This window comes from Lineus longissimus, chromosome 3, assembly GCF_910592395.1.
Source record: "Lineus longissimus chromosome 3, tnLinLong1.2, whole genome shotgun sequence".
Lineage (NCBI taxonomy): Eukaryota > Metazoa > Nemertea > Pilidiophora > Heteronemertea > Lineidae > Lineus > Lineus longissimus.
Window position 1 is genome coordinate 21,259,557 of NC_088310.1, and position 22,265 is coordinate 21,281,821.

Genomic DNA, 22,265 nt, shown 5'->3' on the forward strand with positions numbered 1-22,265 from the left:
TCAGCCTTTGTCTCTTGTCCTTCGGTCTCTCAGCGTGGGGGACACTCTCGAAAAGTGAGATTTATGCACTTACCAAATGCACCTTCTTCACCAAAAATACCTCACGCCTGCGGTCAGGGACGAAATAGCCCAGAGTCTGTACCGTAACTTAATTTGCATCCCGTTTCAACCCCGAATGAGATAGCCAACTTGTATGTAAGCAGTTGACCATCGAGAAGAAGAGACAGTTTTTTCCAAGCCTTGCGTAGACCAACGTCTATGTATGACGACAGTTCTGAAGAGCTCTGTCTGGTTTCCTATATCTGTATAGTCATGGTATCAATGATTGAGCCGATTTACGAATATCGCGTAACTGAACTTAAGCAGGATTTCATGACACCACAGACCATCTTTCATACATCTTCGCTCGTGAGGGCTTGCGAAATCTGCCTAGATAAAAATTTTTTACTGACGAAGTCCCATTTCTCCATTACTCACGGAAAATAACTGGCGCTCAATGTGTGTATCTATGAGTCCCTGGAGTTCGAAGGATGTGACATTACAGAGCGTCCGATTTAGTCTCGTAAAGAGACGCGAATTATTCCAGGGCATTCAAACTTGTGTTGTATCCTATCCTTACGATGTATGGTTATCCCTACAGAGGTACTAAAAGCCCTGTCTCTTTAGTATTGGATGAGGCATCCTGCAGATAGTCCGCTGTACGCTCTTGAGAGTGACACTGACACCCCATCTCTGCCCAGAGTAACCCGTGCTTAGAGTAACTGGTAAACCGCAATCGTCACTTGAAGACAAAGCATTTGCTGGTGTTTATTCATATTATCTCCTCGAACACCACTTGAGTACTTCTTGGGTGGTACCTGATACGAGACAACAAACTGAGCTATAACTAACCTCAAGTGCTATTTGATAAGGGCACATGAGCTGTGTCCCTTTAGTTCGAAGGATGTGACACCTCACAGTGTCCAATGCAGCTCCTTGAGAGAAAAATACACTAATACATTCACAGGACTTTCAAACTGCTGGGAGCCCCCAACAGAAGTATGGGCAGTGAAGCGGACAACCCTGTTCCTCCAGTGTTAGTCTTGGGGGTAACTGATTTGGCATTACCTGGTATGGGCAACTCGTCTTGCGAGGGTGCAGATCGTGTGTCCCTTGTACTTCGAAGGATGTGACATACGACAGAGTGTCCAAAATGCCCTTAACTAGCAGCCATGAGGGAGGAGTTCTAGCCATCTGGAGCACTTAGATCCAGGACCAGTTTTATGTGATGACTATAACACTAACAAAAAAAGACAATATGTTGACTCAGTGACCCTCTCCTATTTGCCGCATCGAACTTGACCATTGACAGCTTCTGTTACCAATGGTAGTTTGAAGCGTGAAGGTCAGAAGCTGTTGCTGCACAGAACATGCGATAGTCGGAGCAAAACTTAGCTGTGTGTTATTCTTTTAGGCAAGAGAAGTCCTCAAAGGCCATCGTGGTGGTTGCAGACGAAGTTCTCAAGACATCAAAAGAGGCCCTCGAGCTGGCGAAGCAGTCCGTGCAGAAACCACGAGAAGTCTCCAATCAGGTTGAACAGCTCAAGCAAAAGTGAGTCACATAGATTTTTCATCTTCTGGGTTCTCATTTTAGATCCACGATTATCATTTTGCGACAACTTGCATGCACAGTTTGCTGGGTGGAAGATTCCACAACTGGCATCCCCATGCACAAGATATCCAAGCAAGGACAGTCACAAGATCTTTTGGAGGATTTCGCTTTCAATTACATTGAGTACTCCAATAAAGGGTTGGTTGTGAGTGATCTCTACCACGACAATAACATCTGCTTGGGAGCAAAATAATATGGTTTTACAGTCTCCTTTTAATCTATTTAGAGACCGATAGTCATCCTGATCGCTACTTTTCGTGCCCATCTGTGCAGCCGCCGAGGTTGCGGTACGGGCTGTGACGGAATCGCGGACAATGTTATACCTTGTGGTTGTTAAGGGGTGATGCACATGGTCGCTGGTTGCTAGCCTGTACCCGTTAGGGGAAATTCACGGTTTCGGCGTCTCATTGATCCTCGACAGATACCAAGAAGATGATGTACATACACGGGGGTCATGGGTGAATGATAGGAAGGTCTGTGCACTGAAAATCGCACCTGCTGCGACTGGCTGTCTTTTCAGTGGAGACAGCAAATCCAAAATGGTGTGTGACTGGTTGTATATGCCCTGGACGTGACGTGGCTGCGAATAGAGCCGGAGGTGTCGAGACGGATACAGTATCTACACGACGCTCTAGTGCACCCTATCCTCTGGGGGGGGGGGGGGGGTGGGGGTGTCCCCCTTCCAGGAAGAGAGGTACCCTGATCTTGTTGGATGTCGGGGGGTGGGGCCAATAGTCCCTGGCCGCATCCCCTGAGGAGGGGGCAGTTTCGCCCTTACTAACAAGTCCCTCAGGTTTTTGGGTCTCCTGTGGCCAAAAATTATGGGGGTTCGGTGGACCATCTGTGTGGTTTTGGATCTAGCAAGGTAGTCCCAGTTTTCTTTTATGATATTACTGGAACCAGTGAAGCCTGGAGCAAAGGTTGTGATAAAGTAGAATGCTGGTTCACCTTCGCTGGCGGTGTGCGTCTGGGGCCGTGTAGGGTAGAGGAGACTGTGTCTGTCTTGCCTTCTAGCCTTCAAAATAGCACCTTCGATTTCGTCCGAAGGATATCCCCTTCTTAGGAAGTGACCCCCTAGTTCTATGGAATGGGAATCGTAATCCTCCACTGGACAACATATGCGTCTGATGCGGAGGAATTGACCATACGGTTTGCCCCTTTTGCATGAAAGTGGGTGCGCCGAGTTTTACAACATGTAGTTGTGAGAGTCGGTTGGTTTGGCGTATAGTCCAGTCACAATTGTCACATGGTATTAAGGAAGCTGACCTGTTTGTCTGAGATCTCGGCAGTGAACTTAATGCTTGGTATTCTGGAGTGTGTCCAGATAAGAAAAATGTCGTCGATGAAACGTACATATATATAGTAGTGGTTGTGACGCGTAAGTGTACACGTGTGTCTCTTCGAAGTCGGCCATGAAGAGGTTGGCAGAGCTTGGTGCTGCCTTGCTGCCCATTGTCGTGCCCGAGATCTGTAGGTAATGTTTGCCATCAAAAACGAAGTTGTTTTTGGTGAGAACCATATCCAAGAGTTGGATGAGTGATTGGTTGGATGGTTGTGACGCGTTCCGTCTTTTCGACGCAAGGAGTTTTGCCACTGCTCTCTTTCCAATGAGATGCGGTGTATTAATAGTATATAGGTGGTGTCACATCCAGCGTCACTAAGAGAGCGTTATCAGGGAGAGGTCCGACATCCTCTAGTTTCTGGAGGAAATGGGTAGTGTCCTTAATGAAAGATCTGGTGTCTTTAACTTGGGGTTGAAGGAAGACGTCCACAAATTGTGATATTCTTTCTGTTGGACTGTCATTGGCGGACATAATGGGTCTGCCCGGTGGGGGAGTGATTCCTTTGTGAATTTTTGGAAGCAAGTAGAAGTTTGGTGTGCGAGGTTTCCTGACGCACAAGTATGATTTGCACTTCTCACTAATTTCCCCTCTCGCTGCCATGGCTCCGACAGTGAGGATGACCTCCGAATGGTGGTTGAAGGTGAGGTCCGTGTTTTGGGGTTGGTAATGGACCAGGTTGCTTAATTGTTTTTCGGCTTCCTTGACGTAATCGGTCCTTGTTAAAAGAACTACTGCTGAGCCCTTATCTGCTGGTTTGATGACGACATTAGGCAAGAGGTTAGTTTAGTCAAAGCCCTGCGCTCACCGGTGGTGGGGTTGTCCTCATGCGGTCTCTGGGTTGGGAGTCTCGCTAGTTGCATTTTATTCTGCATCGTAAAACCTTCCAGGGCTGGGGGCCCATGGGTTTCCATTTCGATGGGTTTTTAAACTTGTGCAGAGGGTCATCATCTGTGTTGAAGGGGTCCGAGTCGGGGTTCTGATTGTGAAAGAAAGCCAGTCGTCGTAGGCTGAGGTGAAATTTGTCCAGATCCCTGCGAATCTCGCCGAGGCAAGGTTCGCCTGGAGTTGGACAAAATTTCAGACCCTTGGCGAGGACAGTGATGATATTACTGGGAACAGTGAAGCCTGGAGCAAAGGTTGTGATAAAGTAGAATGGTTCACCTTCGCTGGCGGTGTGCGTCTGGGGCCATGTAGGGTAGAGGAGACTGTGTCTGTCTTGCCTTCTAGCCTTCACCATAGCACCTTCGATTAGGTCCGAAGGATATCCCCTGTGCAGTGGTTTTTACTGAAACGCACTTGAATTGAAAGTGGTAGAGAAAAATCCTGATTAAAAACAATATTGACCACCCTACAACATGGTGGTGTGGTCATAATTATAAGTTTTAGAGGGAGTCAACAGAACTGCACTGTTATAGACTATGGAATCATCCACAGCTTCAAGCGCAATGCATTTCACATGGCGTTGTAGCATGTCAAATAGAAAGGAAAACAGGAGACTGATGTCATTGTCATAGTAGCTGTTCATTTTATTCTATAAATCTAGAAAACATATACATGTACAGCAACTTGCATAGTATTACAAAATAGAAAATATGGGAAGCCCAGCTTACCCAGCCTTTCTCTGTACAAATTTAACAAGTTTACAAGAGGAATGCATTTTAAGTAGATTTTCATCACAAATTCAGATATCATAGAAGAACTTTTTAACACTTTGTCGGCCAAACACATTCTGGGATACCCGGTAACCCCAAATTTCTATCTCTTTCCTATTGAACTGTTCAGGAACGAAATGGCTTTTCACCATTAAAAACACCAGATCTCTAAAGAGTTGATGTTGGGCTTCGAAAAAAACTAAAAACTAATGATGGCTTTGGCAGGCAAAGTGTTTGGTTTTACTTCAGCAAAAGGAAAAAATTGTCACATGCTCTGCAACTAACATACACATTCACTCTGTTTCAAATTCATATTCTCATTTTGTAACATCTTAAAGCAATCACAATGCATGTATAATTCGATTATGCTATTTACATGTTCACCATAATAAAACATGTTCACCATGTTATAAAACAAGGGATAAAGGGGTTGATTCCTTCAAGAGCAGGAGATACTTTTATTGCAATTAGGCAGTGAATTGAGCTCTACATTAAAACACCTTCACAAAGCTTAAAACAAGCTAAAAAAGAACACCAACGGTAGCATCTATCGAGGTCAGTATAGTTACTCATTTTGTTTAAGAGGTAATCCCCTGCAGGTGAAATCAAGCCTCCCAAGCTCCTACTTCAACAGAGAATTATCTGAACACAGTCATTCTACCACTCTCCTGTTCCTCCGAGTGAAATTTCAGAGATATCCTCATTGGTCTCCGTCTCCGTTTCCTGAGCTGTTGGCATGGTGACATTGACGACTCTTGGTCCTTGGGCACGAGGTCGATCTGCTGGCTTAGGGCGATCAGGGCTACTGCGACTAGCGCTGCCCGATTCCTCATCTGTTCTGTTAAGACTACCCGTATACTGTCCCAAGGACGTAGATTGACCAAGGGTACCACTTGCTTGCAGATGATTCGGGCCAAAATCTCCTGTCCCCTCAAGTGTGCCACCAAACTGACCACTCTGCCCAGCTTCAGAGTCTGTGATGGTTTGTGTAAGGTAGCCAGACTGCAAGAGGCCCTCCATGTTCAGTTGATCAGGGGTGAACGTACCAGTCCTCATTCCTTCGCTTACGGTAGGATAGGTACCAAGGACTGTAAGAATGAAGAAAACAAACTCAATGAGTGAAATTGTCAACTAAAAATCGAGTCAATTACTACATCAATACCATCATCGACATTTTGATTTCATCACCCTCTGGCAATTGCTCTAAGTCAAAATGACATCAAATTATAATTGACAAAGACATTTGTCGGTTACATGCGAAGATCCTCCTTGTAACTTGTAACCTAATCTTGTACAAGAATCCTCCTCTTCTGTCTTAGAGTCTTGGTATGTCCCAATTATGTTTTACAACATTACTGATATCGCCATCAGTCCTTTAGAAATTTATCACTCACCTTGACCACTTCCAGACACATTTTTCATGCCTTCACCTTCCTTTGATGTTTTGAATTGACCACTGACAGCCCTGCTTGCTCGTTTATCTGTTGGGCTGGGTGATCGTTCTCCTTTGGTACTCTCTGGGCTGTCCTGGATGCTACTTCTCACTTGGATAATCCTTGCACCTGAGGCATTCAAATCCTGAGGGATCTCAGGACTTGGCGTGGATTTACGTAATGGTGACTGACGGTTGGGCTGAGGTGGGGTTCTCCTGTCTGTAAATGAGTAGGAAAGGGACATCATGGCAGTCAAGAATTAAGCTTTAGGAAATAATTTCAAATGTCCTGATGCCCAGACAAGTTCTTTAGAACAGTACAACATGTATGAAGCCCATGAGGGTGCCACTGTGGGATCTTCTCTAGGCCACTCTTACATACACGGGTACATTATTCTGTACCAGCCCAAGAGAAGGGTCCAGAGTAGCTGCAGAGTTACACAATAAGAGTCACTTTTTAATACATCCTTTTAGTCAGCCAAAGGCTCTGTATGCTTTACCTTGTGCAGGAGTTGAGTGGGCACTTGGATGAAGTTTCATAGCAGGGGTGACTTCTCCTTGAGACAGATGGAGATCAGCTAGCCTCAGTGACCTTGTATCATCATGATCTTCCCCTGCAATTAAAAATTGGGTAGAATATTATTATACATTTTAGTACCAAGCTTTCATTTGTAAAGTAAATATCATGATTGAAAACATTGCTGAGTCAATACTGACTTCAACAAACCATTGCAAGTCCACAGGCATTTCACTATCCTGTCAAGGAAATATCAAAAGCAAATATCTCAACTTACTTGGAAATGCAATCTCTCCCTGGCTAGGCATGTGTTGACCTCTTCGCCTAACAGTAGCAGCCTGCGAATGACCAAACACAGCGTCATCTCCCTGTTCAATCATAGGCTGTGCAATACTAATCTCACCAAGGCTCTTCTCAACCATGTGTGGCTGGACTTGCCCCAGAGAGTATGACGGCTGTGGAGGGTATCCCGAGGCTTGCGGCTGGGGGAACACCATGCCCTGGTTGTAGTGTGGGAGATCTGGCTGCTGCAGATTCATCCTGGCCAGGAGCTGTAGCACAGGGTCTTTTTCTGGCCGGAATTTGGGTGTCATGAACTCTCCAACGCTGCGATCTACTTGCATGTCCTGAAAAGAAGAAATATCAACATTAGACAAGTCATCAACATACTGTGAAGAACCCATGACTATGAGAAAACACACTGGTGAAAGTCACACACCTGGATCAAAACTAATCCCATAGTGAACCGTGACAGGGCTACTGTAACAGATGGTAGTCTAGGACCACAAACTGTCCACTTCCAGAAACAAGTGGCAGAACTCTTAAAGTTTGTCTGCTGAGGAAGATTCAAGATCCATACAGATCAAAAGGTACTGACATTGAAGAGTTTAAGAAGGGACTGAATGCATGAAATGCTTACTGTGTCATCATGTTCTATATCACTGCACGCCACGCTGCTGTCTTCAGCACCACGCATGAGTTGGGCAATCAGGCCTCGCCGATCTGAAAGGAAGTGGTCACGTCATAGAAAGGGTGTTTACATGTTCATCATCATAAATTCAAGATGACAATTAAATTAAATGTATCAAGTTAGGTTTCACACATGCAAACAGCAAAGCAAACAGCAAATATTTTCAAAGTAGGAATGGTGACAAAAAACTTTGTATCAGCACTTTCCACTATTCGGGACATCTGATCATTTATAAGCCAATCAGAGGCCAAGACTAAATCATGGCCATACACCTTCTGTTTGTGAATGTTTACACACTAACTTTTTGTATCATCTGTGTAACATACCAGCTGATTAGTATAAACACTTAATAGACATAGTCCTTACTTGGATCAATCTCTATTCCAGCCGCCTGTCCTTCACTGCGGCTGATCAACCATTCTCCTTCAGATATACTCTCATTTAGAGTCTCTGTCTCAACAAGTTGTGTTGATTCAGTTGACTCGGTGTCAGACTCTCGCCGTGGTGGGCTAGGGGTTCTCCGGTGACGTGGGGGTAGGGGTGGGGGTGATGATGCCTTGGGTTCAATCACTACAGGCCTAATGGAAAAATAGAGATTGCCAAATCAATGTCCACATCAAGTCAACATCACGTTTTCAAATTATTATTCAGAGGCTTGGCAAGTCACAAATGAGGTTACAGTAAATTCAGCTTTGTACCATTAGATGGCGCAATGCACATCATTTTTTAGGTGAATAACATTATTTGCTTGATCTCTATTGGACTGGTGCTGGTAGCAATACCATTAGATTGTTCACTTACTCTGGCTCTGGGCTGGGCGACCTGGGTGGTGGACTAGGTGTCCTCACCTCCTGAACGGGTGTAGGTGGTGTCTGTGGTGGCAGGACCTGTGGGATGGGTGACGTGGCTTTATCGCACGGGGTTGTCCTGATATCAAACACAGGTGTTTCCTCCCGAGATAGAGGTGGTGTGGCACCTCTTGGTGTGGCAACTGGAGTGTCCAAGTCATCTCTCAAACTGTACTCTTCATTGTCTGTTTCATGAGGACCAACAACTGGAAGGATAATATCATGCATTAATAACCTTTTCTTGAAAATTGAAAATAGCGCAATCACATTAACTATAAAAATACTTTGCTATTCGCTTACAGGACACCAGTTAGGTGCTGCTGGCACTTCAAAAAGGTTATTTTGGCAATATTGAACAACTTCAAATATTTTGTCTGTGAGGCGATGAACTAGACTGGAAAACTAAAATGACCTGTCACCTTGATATCGAAACCTACCAGGATGCATTCCCCATATAGCTGACAACTCCTTGGCACTCTCTGTCTCTGATTCTCCAATGGACACCTCTGGTGTGATCATCGGTGTCGTCAGCGCAGACATGATCTGTGGTGGTGAGGAATGGATGGGAGATGGCCGAGGTGTTGGCTCAGGAGTTGGAATATCTGTGTGCGGCTGAAAACAAACAAAATTCAATAAAAACGCATATCATGTTGACTTTTTCATTTCGTTTCACACAGAGCATAGTGACATCAGGACATGACATGAGTCAATTATTTGTGGCCCTCAATGCTAACGGAGACTGTGGCGCAGATCTCCCTGTCTTAATAGAATTTGACACATTAGGTCTCTTACAACAACTTTTAGTATCAACTGCCCAGCATAGACATGACAGTGTACTGTTCAACCAAACTCAGTGTCTTCATGCCTACAAGGATGCAAGGATACCTTTGTTAAAACTGTAACACTTACATGATAAACATACTGATCCACATCTTCGTCATACTCCTCATGTTCAGATGAAGATGGATGCGGCCGCGGATGTCGTGGCTTTGGCTGCGGTCGTTTGGCCTGCTCGTCCTGATCAGCTGTCCTCCTGCCCGTCATTGCTGCAATCTTCTCTAACAGGACCTCCCTCACAAGATCATTTACAAGAATCTCATCCACTGGCGCCCCCGCATCGACGAATAACTGGAGGCCACCCTGCCCAATTGTTTCAGCAATACCCGAGTGAGCTTCAGAGGCAGCGCTACCTGTCTCATCACGCTGCGCAGTTGGGTCAACGGGTTCTGGTTCTCTGTTATTCATCTCTGTAAGAGGGTAAGACATAGTTTACAAAGTGAACCACAAATGTGTTGGTCCTTCATGCATGTATGTTTAAATTACCAGTTCCTTTATGGATGTTGGCAGAATCAAACTGTTGCCCCCATTCTCCTTTCCACTTTCTGCAGGATCCTATATCATTCACTTCAGTGATTACTACAGTGGAACACTAGAGTGAAACCTAGTATCAGCACGACTACTGATCAGATGAAGGTCAATTGCTCATTTAATTTAACTAGGGTGGTGGCATTGGTTTGTACCAAACCCTTTTAACTTGACTACCCATCCTTGCAGCTCAGATTTTCAATTTGCAGGGTGGTCCCGTCAGTGTGGTCAAACTTTTGTTGTTCAATGTCCAAAACGTACCTGTAATGATCCGAGCCATGAGCTCCTGTTCTATCCAATCAACAGCGTTCCTCTCCAACATATCTCTCCGCCTGATATCTCCAGCGATCACATCGGATGAGATTTCCTGCACAAGAACATTGGGACGTTTTTTGATGATGTGCGGCATTGGATCTTCGTCCCGTTGGACTCTTGGTGGGAACTCTGGACCGTGGTATCTTGTCTGCTTCTGATGATAACCAGGAAATTCTAAACCTTCTCCTTGTTGATCTTCCATGATACTTGACTCGTCCTAAAAAAACAAAAATGAAATGATCTTTAAATCCTGCAAAATGCTTAGTTTAGAGGTTCATTCTGAGTGCTTTTGGTCTGATTTTGAAGATTCAAAGTTCTACAGACAACCGAGGCATAGATCTTTGCTGTCTACTGTTGTCAAAATTAACCCTTTTCGGAATCAGGAGGGAGAAGGGACACCATTTAAAATGTCACATCCCTGAATATGTCACCACTTACCATCCTCGTGCTTCTTTCCCTTTGTCCAGCAATAGGGGTGCTCTCAATCTGCAGCGGTGATCCTGATGGGAGGCTGTCGATGTCCATATTAGGTAAAACTATCTTCTCTAGGTGATCCGCCTTGCCTTCTCCCTCTTCTGCAACTCGTGGTACGGGTGACTTTGGTGGAGAGTGGGAAGAGACGATGACTGAACGGGAAGGAGCTGTGAAGGGTACAGGCTGTCCACCTTGCCGTGGTGGTCCCAATGGAATGGCCATGGGGATGAGATGACCTTCAGATGGTAGGGGATTGAAGCCATGCGTTTGTTGTGTTGTCCCTGTGGCAGGGTTGAAGTAGAAGTGTCCTGACGGAGCAATGGGGTGGCTCCTTGAGCGAGGCTGCTCTGTTTGGATTTTAGCTGTCTTTACTGAAGTAGCTGCAATAATGATAAACAGCAACATAAGTATTAAATTATATTTAGTTGAGTGAATTAGATCAAATTATCTTTGACTGATGCCCAGGGGCAAGAATAAACTACAACTGACCCCTAACTTCTGCCACTGATGTCGGTCTTGCTGTTCCCCTAGGTCCTGGTGAGACAGGGTTCTTGTAGTGCAGGTACGGATCCTTGACTGTTGTCCTGTGGCTCTGATAGATAGCTTTGCCATAGACCCGGGTCATGTACGCCTCATCTTTGTATTGAGGAATGGTCTTCTTTTTCTGAAAGAAAAGATTCAAGTTGAAATGACAATGACAATGGTGCTTTCCAATATCTAATATACACAGGCAGATTTTTAACTGTAGGTCACTCTTGGAATTACGCTGAAAAGAATCTGTTGTTAGAGACATTCCAAGGACTGCTCATAAGTGACCTTGTAGAAAATTGACCATAGGCCTTTAACTCCTCGTTCACAGGAACTGATGAACACTTTCTAGCCTATCTAAAGATCTCCCAACAAAAAAATAAATCCGGCTCAGTACCTTTGGAGGTTCTTTTGTTTTCTTGGGCACATTTTCCTTCCCGAGGACCTTTGCCACTTTCTTCTTTTCCTCCTCAACTTCTAGTTCTTTCTTCCGTAAACCGGTATCAATCCTCGCTTGAATGCGACCTTTGCCCCGACTCTGACCTCTGACCTGTGGCCTGCCTTTCGATTTCACTGGCTCTTTCTGTTTCTCAGCTTCCTCAGCAGATGCTTTCTCTGCTGCAAGCTTTGCTAGATCTTTTTCAACTTCCACCTGAAAACACAATATCCAAAATATATTACGGAGTATTAGGTCCACAACTTTACCATAATCTCAACTCTCAACCAAAAAGTTAGCTTTTTAGGCCTGGTCTACTTCAGAATTTGAAACCCAACGAATAAAGAGTATTGTCAGAAGAATCACCAGTTGACAAATAAAAGACAGCAAGCTCATGGCGGTGGTTTGTGTTTGTGTACTACAAACATAGAGAAGTCAGCCCTGGATTAGATAGCTCATTAAATTAAAGGTTATTTGATGACCCATCCAGGTGAACAGAATAGCCCAAGGCCTTCTATAGTATACTTGACATTTCCACAATCTGAGCCTATTAGTAACAGTCCTGTGCAATATCTAATTCCTAGGCCAAATGTGTACATTGTGACACTCCTTTTTGGACTTGGACCAAGTTTGATTCCATTTTCTATGTGTAGAGGGCATTAAAGAAAGTCGGGTATTGAATTGGAGAAAAAGGAACTGACTAGCTTGTGAAAGTGTACGTCAAATATCACATTACACACCACGTCAGTCAAATGTGTGAAATGAATTACAAACCTGAACCTCCCCTTTAACAGCATTGATCGTCTCGTCGACCATTTTCTTTATCCTAGCGCGCTCAGCAGCATTCCTGAAAAGAACCCAAAGTGAACTGAAGGGCAAAGCTAACAAATAGCTATTAAAGACAATCATTTCACTAAAGAAATAACATTGAGTATTTATCAAAGGTGTCAATCCTTACCCATCTCTAGTTAAGTCATCTATCAGGGAGTAGACATCTGCGTCTTGCTGAGACCGCAGTATTGTTTCAAGATTGGCTTCAAGACATGAACGATTTGCCTGGATCTTCTGCAGAATCACTTCAGCATCCAAAACAGCCGACTTGCTCCCATCAGCATTCTGGTTGCGTGTAATATCATTCAGAGTTGCATATGGGCTTGTCGGGATGAACTTAGGACGCATCTGAAACAAAAGATATCAAGAATGTCTCAGTCGTAGCCTTTCTAGGATTAAGGTTTCATCCCGACTATTTTTCCTTGCTCATATTTTCATGTTTTGATCAAGTGGCCTTTAAAGCCAAACATTCTTTCTGATATTTCAGAGTTTTAAAACATGTTAAAAGTTGGTGTCTGGTTCTTAATTCATAAACTCCTGTGCTTACCAAGTACTCATCAAGTGGTGCAGTCTCATTGGATTTCATCTTTACATGGAAAGCATTTCGAGGGGTCTGAAAAAGATATCAAATTGGTTAATATCTAAAAGTAAGTTTTGTCACAATCAACTGGTTCAAAACATACTGGCAGATCATTGTGGTGCTGCGGTGGTGCAGTGGCCTAGCAGTCATGATGTCCCTGGTTCAATTCCCACTGTCAGCATGAAACTTTAGGCAGGTCTATTTGCCATAGGCCCTATGCTTGACTCAATCCAGGTGTATAAACGGATACTGGTTGAAAATGCTCAGGTGAAGCTCTGAATGAGCAAGTCATCTCTGTTCTACTAAAAGGTTTCAGGAAGTTGGATGATAACCTCTATCATTGTTGATATCAGACTATGAACAAAAATCTTAAGATCAAGACACATATTCTCAACTTCACCTCTCAATAGATTGGGTCTAGCACTTTGAAATGGCTATCTTAAATTGAAAGTTGCCCATCCCAAGAATTACCGCAAGTTTTGCTTTAAACATTTTTATTTTCGTTTTCTCTTTGTGGCCTCAAAAGCCACAGGCACACATTATTTCAAATGGAATTTCTTCATGATAAAGCCAGCAAAAGGATCATTGAGAAGAATCTCATTTTGAAATGAATGCTCTCTTTTAGCCCATGGCAAAAAACCTCACTAAAACTCTCCCAGGGAAAGTGGTAAAATGTTGTGAATGAAATGAAAGTTTGTCCTGAAGGCAAGTGGCAAGCCAGTATTGCCTGAAGCACGATTAAGAATACTATTCAAAGACAATTTCCTCAGGCATTAGATACTGAAAGACGTTATTCATTGAAAGTTTTCTGAGATAAATTGAACAAAAACGCGACACACAATGCTATTACATTTGACTTCAAAAGATATGGGGAAATTTGCAATTTGAGATGGAAACTTTTAAGAATTGTGCGCACGCTCTTAACAGATAGCAGATTGAGCTATTATGGGATAAATAACTGCTATTATCCACTAGCCGTGAGAGGAGCTGAGACAGGATGTGTTAGTGAGAATGACCTCGGGGAAACAGAGCTTGGCACAAGATTGAAACCAAAAGTAGATAGTTTGAGTAAGAATCTAAGTTACCGATTTACTGTAGATTACGAACAGGAGGTGCTCCAGTAAATAAGACAAAGATGAGTTGTCAAGAGCTTGAAACAAACAAACAGTTGGACCTAAACTATCTTCTCTGCAAAATGATGTGGGGAAAAGTTATAACGTGTACTTTTTCCTTCTCAATGCTGGTTAAGGATGTCTTCATGAATCACATCATTTTGAGAAGCCTAGAGGCAAGTGTCTATTTAAGGCACTTTGATTTAGACCGCCTCCACAATGCCATTTGCATTAGGATTCAGCCCTAAAGGAATAGAAACTTTGTACCAGAATATTGCCACATGAAATATATCGGGCGTTTGAATTGGCCATTCAAGGGCAAAACATCTTGGCACCCAAAAAAGATGTCAGCAATGTTGGCGAAAATATGATGTAAAATCTAAGCTGGAAGTCAATGCCTCGATAACCTACTTATCACACTCATACAGCCGTTGGTGGCATCCTCCATCAGATGACATCGCCCGGAGCCCGGCCACAAATATGGCATTCAGTTTATGTAGCCTTCACATGTTAGCGATGACTGCCCAAGGCCGATAGCCCATGGCTACCCCCGAGGGAACCCATCAAGAAGTCAGGAGAATTGCATTGGCAGAATTAGGGGATGCCAGGGGCATAGGTAATTTCCAAGACACCCACAAGAAACTCCTAATATGAAAAAGAAATACCTCATCTTTTATTTCATGATTTTGTAGCCCCCCAGGTAATGTGGATACTCCCAGATATTGGTGTGAAACTGCTTCCGCTCAACATGATTTTCTGGTGATTAACAATGACTCCCGGGCCGAAATTAGAATATAACTGTTTTTTAAACACCCCGAGGTTGTGTTGAGAATTCACCGATGCTAAAACTGAATTTGGATGAACTTTAGTTATCTTTATGCTTTAAAAGCCAAAGGTATGATCTAGATGAACCATTCATGACCAAAAAATCCTTTCTACTCTTACCTCAGCAACTGATGACATCTGTTTGGGCTGGCTGGTCTTCTCTGGGAGCTGTGAAAAATACAACAAGAAATGGAGTGTATCAGTTTTAACATACACAAAATATGAAAAGAACCTCCAAATGAGAGACAATGTTCTTCCCCCACAAGCAGCTTTTTCTGAGCCCACCGTGTACTAATGCTCTTGGGTCAGACAGTCATAAGAGGCATGTCAAATATGGTTAGGAAACAAATAAGGCATCTGGCAGGGAATCTTAGTAGAAAATTGGCAGGAGTGACCCTATATCAAAAGGTTTTTAGTTCAACTCAATACTTACTTCAGGTGAAGAAAACTTTTGATCCTGAAATTAAACAAGATATGCATTTTCAGGGCTGCTTTAACCTCAACCGAAATAGAAAAATATATTTCTTTTCTTATGAATTGAAATAACGTTCTATCGTTTTCCCTGTTTACATTGAGGGAACAAATATGATAATACAGTCTTGTGATGAATATGTACCTTTATCAAATGTTTGGCCTCATCTCTGGATTCTTGACCTGCTGGCCTTACAGCTTGATGATGGCATGGTTTTGTCCTGAAAAGAAGGAGAGGAGGAATATTTGAATACACAAGCAACTTTTGGTAACTTTTATTCCTTTTAAAGAACTTCTTCAGAAGAACTGGAGGCTGTGGCTTGTAACTGAAAATAACAAAACTGCATCATTAGCAAACTGAAAATTAATGTCCCTGCTTTGTAAGCTGAGATAAGGAAACTGTCACTTCAACATTCTACAGGATGATCCAAAAAAGAGCCATATGGATGCATCTGATAGACAATGCAACAACCGTAGTTTACAGGACAGTTTTGAACCACTCTTTTGTGCAGCACAGAAACGAAAGATGTCATCAACCAGTATTCATTCAAAAAATTCATTCCCTAGTCACGTAAAGGTCCCTAGATGCCTATCCTAACAAAAACAACTGGAAACTATCTGACATTACACCAGTGAACTGGGCCATTATCCAAAGAATTGCAAACCATTAAACATGCATAATCATAGTATAATTTACCAAAAAACATAATGTCATGTTACCAGTGTTAATTGGTGTGGCTTTGGAACCATGCCTGGGAAGACAACTGGAAAAAGTAAAAGTACAATGGGATGAACCGAATCAATTGAATTCACTCCAACTGATGGACACTCGACCCCTCAAGACTCTTGTCATTATACTCATCTCATCACACTGAACATCACCATATCTGAGACCCCTGACACAACTCTAATTCATAGAAAATCATCAACAGAACTGTGCCAGGTATCCTGAACCACAACAAAAAAGATGTATTCTGCCCAACACTTGAATACTTCATCTCTTTTATTGCAAGGAGAAAAAAACAAATCCATATTCATTCTCACCTTCATTCAATTGCTTTAGGATGCAATTATCTTTTGGCACAAAAACCTCACACCAAGCAACTGACCTATCCTCTCATGATCTGTGGACGTGAATTTTTCTTTTAACCAAACCACCACAAATCACTAAGTTTATCAGAGTCAAACTTCCTCGGGGTGATGTGCGGAATTTGAGGTGCATATTAGAAAGTGTTGGGAGTCGTAAAAACGTGCTTGGTGCGAACAGCGAGGCGATCAACGTTCAGGTTAACATGTATGGTAGCGTGTGGAGACATAACCACTGTCATTAGCCTAGCTGATAAATAACTCACATCGTATTCCACACACAGAATTTTGTCAGCGTTTATGTCTTCCAGAAATGGGAGATACCCTGGTGAATTAAGCGAAGACTGGTGTGGATTTTAAATGCGAGTTTGTCTTTCCCCAAGGAGCTATTTGAGGCGAAATCTGTGCTGGTGTGCTTTTCAAACCACTTCTGTGAGACAAACATTTAGCAATAAGAATGACTGATTGTGACAAATTGGTGACAGTCTTCATTGTAATCTGTCTTTACCAGAATTAATATGGGGGTGTTCAATGATAATATCAAGTGATGAAGAAAATTGGTACACGTAGATTTTGAAATATTTTTACCAATTTTCTCCTCAAGTACCTTCATTGTGATTTGCTTTCAGGTGAGAAGTAGCATGGTGAACTGGACAAGGAGTCTGAGCAATACTTAGTGGCCAAAACCAATTGGTCATAATGCATAAAAACTAACAGAAAGAGCAGTTGAAATCATATCTTTTTCCAAGCAAATGCTTTATTTGAAATATAGTTTGGCTCCATAATTGCCTAAAGTTTAAATTGAAGGGGCTAAACTTTTTTCATCATCCTTCCAGTAGGCGCGGATTGTACCAACTTTCATGAGAGAGAGCCTCCCCTGGGTGGTTTAGCCGAAGGGAACTCATGATGGCCATTCACTCAATTGCCAATTTATCATCACCTCTGAATATTTTCACAACCACTCACTTATGAATATCATTTGATTTGAATATATGAAAGTTTCACCTCGGGGCTTCGATGATGTCCTGGGGGTGCGGCTAGTGAAGGGAACTGCCTCCATTCTAGCATTTGTTGTCGTTACAGTAGTCCAGTCATGTACTGTTCATAAAAGGTCTGAATTGGTTCGACTTCGTAATGTGCACAATACTAGTTAATGGTTGGTGTGACTGGAATTGGAGCAGGCGAATTAAACGTGCGCTGAATGGATGAGTGCTGCTGATGAGTAAACACGAAATGACATGGTTTATGCCAGGGCTGGGTCGGTCAGCTCGGGGGACAATCACGCCTCGTCCTGCGAATCGTTGTTGACAGTGGCTTTGACACGTCCCTGGCGCCATAGTGTCTGTGCTGGGCTGTCCAATCATCAATCAAATCCTTCCATTAGCTTCTCGAAATCAAATGCCACAACTAAATGCTCTTGCAAAATTTATTCACTCATATTGAATGAAATGCTAATAAAACATATGAACATGTGAGTTCACAATATGTGTTTGGCATTTTAAATATGATACGAATGTGCCAAACGTGACATGTTGGACTTGGTGGTCTCACTCAGCCATGGAGAATGACAAACAAGTGGGTAACATGAGGAGAACGGTTTTATTTCAAATTCATATAACAAAACATGAATGTGACAAATAGCAAAATAATGGATGTGAGTTATCACTGTCTTTCCCACCTCCACAATATCAGGGGGCTCATAAAGAGGAGAAGGTTTTGATGGCAATCACTGACTAAAGAGAGAATTACTTAAATTACCAATATCTGTAGTTTAGTAGGAAGGGCACAAGCACATTCACATATTTCTACTCGTACTGTTTATAACGATGAAGGGAGACACTAATAATGTGGCAACTGGTATAGAATACGGACAAAATGATGTGGCAACTGGTGTAGCATCTGGTATATGATAGAGACACAAACGATGTGGCAACTGACATAGGATGATGACAAATAATGATGTGGCAACTGGCCTAGAATAGAGAGAGTAATGATGTGGCAACTGGCATGTGTAGAAACAAATGATGTGGCATAGGACAGAGACAATTGATGAAGTGGCAACCGGCATAGGATAGAGATAGTTCGATAAGAAGATGCACTGAACCCCCTTCTAAAGACTTTTTTGGTGATATTCCCATATCATGAAAATAGAATAAAGAAAACTCCAACATCTCCTTCTTTCTCATCACTTAATAATTCCATCTCATTATTCAAAAAATTGCATCCGAGAAAACAATCTTTGTTGCAGCCAGTAACTCCACAACTACACTCCTGAAGCAGTGGTGGCGTTCAAATGCCGGTCTGTCCTCACGTCCGCTTGATACACGCAAAAAGATTATTTAAGACATGTCTTTGAACCACTGTGTAGGAGTATACTCCACAACAGGCTGTCACACCATCCTATCATCAGGTTCAATTTCACACCACGCAATTACAGACCCTAACACTAAGTCGCCTGTCTGACCAACAAAAACCGCCAGTCAACCAATGGCCACTTAACAAGTCACCAACACAGGCAACAGTCAATTTGTAAATCCTGGACTCCTGGCATGACTGACCCAATGCTTTATCAAATAACATTTACTTATTCCCAAACGTGACTGCGCATTCGTAAGCAGCGGCAGTGGCCACTTGGGGACTGAACACAAGATCTCCATCTGAGACAAGTTTCTCCGATTCTATTGCAAACCATTTCTATCTCAGACGTTGGTATTGTTTGGCAATGACTGAGACAAAAGACAGGATAAAAGCATTAGGAAGAGCTTTTTTACTTGATTTCCATAGGTATGTAAGATAGCAGATGCGCACCATCACAAAGAAAGTCATGGCCAGGCATGAAGAACCAAGAATATTATCAAAACTTTCACCGATTATCCTGAAAAGCCTAATCTAAATCTGGCTTCGAACTGATACATCACACAGACGTGTGTGCTTCATCTTGGCAAGAGGGAGCAGTCATTCACTGGTCACTGATAAATAGCTGAGAAAAGATAGCTTGTTCCACCATATCATCTTAATTGCAAATTCTCAGGTCTCACATTTCTTTGCACCAGAGCAGTGTCTCGCTATTATGCTCGTCTCAACCTTATCATTATGCAAGGACAAGGTGTAATACCATACACTAGAGAGCAATGTCTCGTTAACATACTTGTTTCAACCTCATTCCCAGAGAGAATGTCTGAAGCATTGTCTTACTTCCATATGCTTAATTGAAAAACACCCAAGACAGGCAAGGTCCAGCGCTTCTCACTGCAGAGCAAGGCAAAATACCTATTTTACTCCCATCATCTGGTTTTGTTAACAGCGCCCACCCAGAGTTAATAACAATCATTGAACAGGAGCAGCAACCAAACCATCCTTTAAAACCTATAATTGACCACTTCATTATTGATGACATCCGAGTAAAAGAACATCTTTAATTCGACTTCCTTCTCCCGAGAGAAACGAAAACGAAAGAAAAGGACCGTCAGCACTCGCAACTGAGTGACCTTTATCCATTATCTTATCAACTGAGCGAAATAGATGTCTAACCATGCCTTCAGGGTGAGCATTTGACTGTCATGGGCAAAGGACGGCACAAGCTAGTGACAAACCACAGGGTGTGTAACCCAGAGCCATGGCATCCCTACCTCAAGGCAATGCCTCAAGTGTTGGCGCTTAGCTCGAGGGCGTGGTACATCCCACCATAAACCTGCCATTTGTTCGATTCCCAGAGGATCCACAAGATTAGTAACAACTCTAAAGTATCGAGAATGTTTATAGCGATTAACGATGTCTGAAGCTACTGGTATAAAAGCACTATTGACCATGTCCAAATCCTAGCAGAAACACTAAACGGAGACACTGTGCGCGCCGCTCATTTAAGACAGCCAGGACGAGCAGTCCTTGTCTTGAGCCGAATTGGCCGATATCATCCGGGCCATCATCCTACCCTGGATATTTCGTTTAGTTTACCGAAAGGTTCGAAATACGTCAGTGGTGACTTATCGACATTGTTAAGTTATCTTTCCCCAAAAAAGATACTAGAAGGTCCGGAATGCGAATGGGTGCAAGATCGGAAACCAAAGTGGTGACCAAATACATTAGTCACGGAAATATTTAGAACGGAGCGACGATCCCACGATCGGATCGGCGGAAGGCAATCAGATCTCATCAGACATTCGTGATCTCAAGGTCTGAAATTGCTCTTACCATCGCCTGACCCCAGCGGTGTTCAACCAATGTCACGTTCCGACCAAAGATGGTCGAGATGGCACGCAGCGCTCCCATTTGATAAATTAAAGTTATATGTTGGTAAAGATATTGCCGAACGCCGGTTGTTGCATCTGCACGATTGGCTCCGCATAAAAGTTCAGCAGACGAATCTTGCTGTTACAAGTACGACATAGACACGCTTGAACATTGCCGAATGATTAGTGGTGGCAATATCGCATCGCGCAAGGGCGCAAGCACAGTTTCGCAGAAATGCTTTCGCGGAGCCGCCCACTACATCTAGATATAATGCGCTCAATATCATCCCATTGAGAGGCTACGGAAACGGAAACTATCTTTGTGTGGAGATCGGGTCCCAAAGCTAAGAAGTCGACCGCCAAATGAGCAAACCGGAGCGGTATAGATTCGGCAGCCTAAACTCAGAATGCGATACTTTCATTAGCCTATGATATGGTGCCGTTGCTGACGACGAGCAAGAATAACTTGATAACTTTCTTTCGAGGGCGTTCCCAAACGTTGCCAAAGACGATGAAGTAGCGTAAATGACTATTCCGTCCACGGTGTCCAGGTAGCGATTACTGACCCCTGACCCATCATGTAGTGAACAACATATTGACCAAAAATCTACTTCCGTTCAAGAGGTGATAACATCATCTTCCGTCCAACTTACCGTTTAACCTCGTCGGCAACCGAGCTATCTATCAGTGAAACATACATACTTGCACTAGTTAATTCACTATTTATCAGTGAAACATGTATACTAGTAATCCTAGAGTACTTGTAGTTGTACTTCTGAATTGAGTTTTAGTTGTGAAAGGAATATCGGTGTATAGCACCATTATAAGGCTACTCATGAACCCATATCCATTAACAGAAACCCGGTTCTCCGTAGAGGAAACTAGACTCGACCCCAGGAAGTCGTTGTGGTCGTTCCCTTATTCACTTGAGACTTGGGTTAACATCTTGGCAAGGTGTCAGCCAGAGACTAAGGGTAGCGGCAATTGCTGGAATGATCCTTATAAATCTTCGTAAGAATTTATCTCGGGCGACACAGCCTTCCAGGCCGGGTCGACCGAGCTGCTATTTACCATAGAGAGAGCACCGATCACCTATTCTGATCACACGCCCTGGTTAGACCAACATGTTAGGCACTGACAAACGGAATCTGCCTCTAATGCTCAGATAAACAGGCAAGGAAATTTATCATCAGTCTTGCCAGCTTGGAATACTGGATGAGACAAATTGAATGTAAGGCCCCCATTAGTAATCTTATGGAGACATGCCACGCATTAACAGGTGGCCGTGTATTAGAGTTGTGTCGGAATGGCGTACGCCGCTTGCCTGTTAAGCGGCGACCAAGTCTGAAACAAGTTATAAGTCACACAGCTAACTTTCTTGAGGGAGTTGGAGAACTTCTGACTCGGGATACGTGAGTGACGTTCGAAACGACGTTGATTACATTCCAAGTTGGCGCGGCGGAGAGGAAAACGAATGCATTACACCTTTTTATGACTTAAGCGAGCAATTTCCTCGTGATCCGAGTAGAGGGCGGAGGTCGTGACCAAACCAGATAAAGCTCCCCGATTCGCGCGAGGCGAAAATAGTATCTAAACCTCT

The 22,265-nt window shown here is 43.2% G+C and overlaps 1 protein-coding gene across 1 annotated transcript in view; it reads right to left on the bottom strand.

Moving 5' to 3' along the window:
- Positions 1-4,552: 4,552 nt before the first annotated feature.
- LOC135484209 (TALPID3 protein-like) overlaps positions 4,553-22,265 on the bottom strand; it is a 45,118-nt gene continuing 27,405 nt past the window's right edge. The window contains exons 9-27 of the mRNA XM_064765450.1: positions 15,496-15,571; positions 15,313-15,336; positions 15,000-15,047; positions 12,910-12,975; positions 12,490-12,710; positions 12,306-12,378; positions 11,493-11,747; positions 11,057-11,231; positions 10,532-10,947; positions 10,040-10,310; positions 9,323-9,660; positions 8,851-9,025; positions 8,367-8,619; positions 7,932-8,143; positions 7,515-7,597; positions 6,873-7,221; positions 6,579-6,692; positions 6,041-6,298; positions 4,553-5,734 (exon numbers count right to left, since the gene is read on the bottom strand). Coding sequence (XP_064621520.1) covers positions 5,304-5,734; positions 6,041-6,298; positions 6,579-6,692; positions 6,873-7,221; positions 7,515-7,597; positions 7,932-8,143; positions 8,367-8,619; positions 8,851-9,025; positions 9,323-9,660; positions 10,040-10,310; positions 10,532-10,947; positions 11,057-11,231; positions 11,493-11,747; positions 12,306-12,378; positions 12,490-12,710; positions 12,910-12,975; positions 15,000-15,047; positions 15,313-15,336; positions 15,496-15,571 — 3,838 coding nt within the window. The 3' untranslated portion in view covers positions 4,553-5,303. The remainder of the gene's footprint in view (positions 5,735-6,040; positions 6,299-6,578; positions 6,693-6,872; positions 7,222-7,514; positions 7,598-7,931; positions 8,144-8,366; positions 8,620-8,850; positions 9,026-9,322; positions 9,661-10,039; positions 10,311-10,531; positions 10,948-11,056; positions 11,232-11,492; positions 11,748-12,305; positions 12,379-12,489; positions 12,711-12,909; positions 12,976-14,999; positions 15,048-15,312; positions 15,337-15,495; positions 15,572-22,265) is intronic.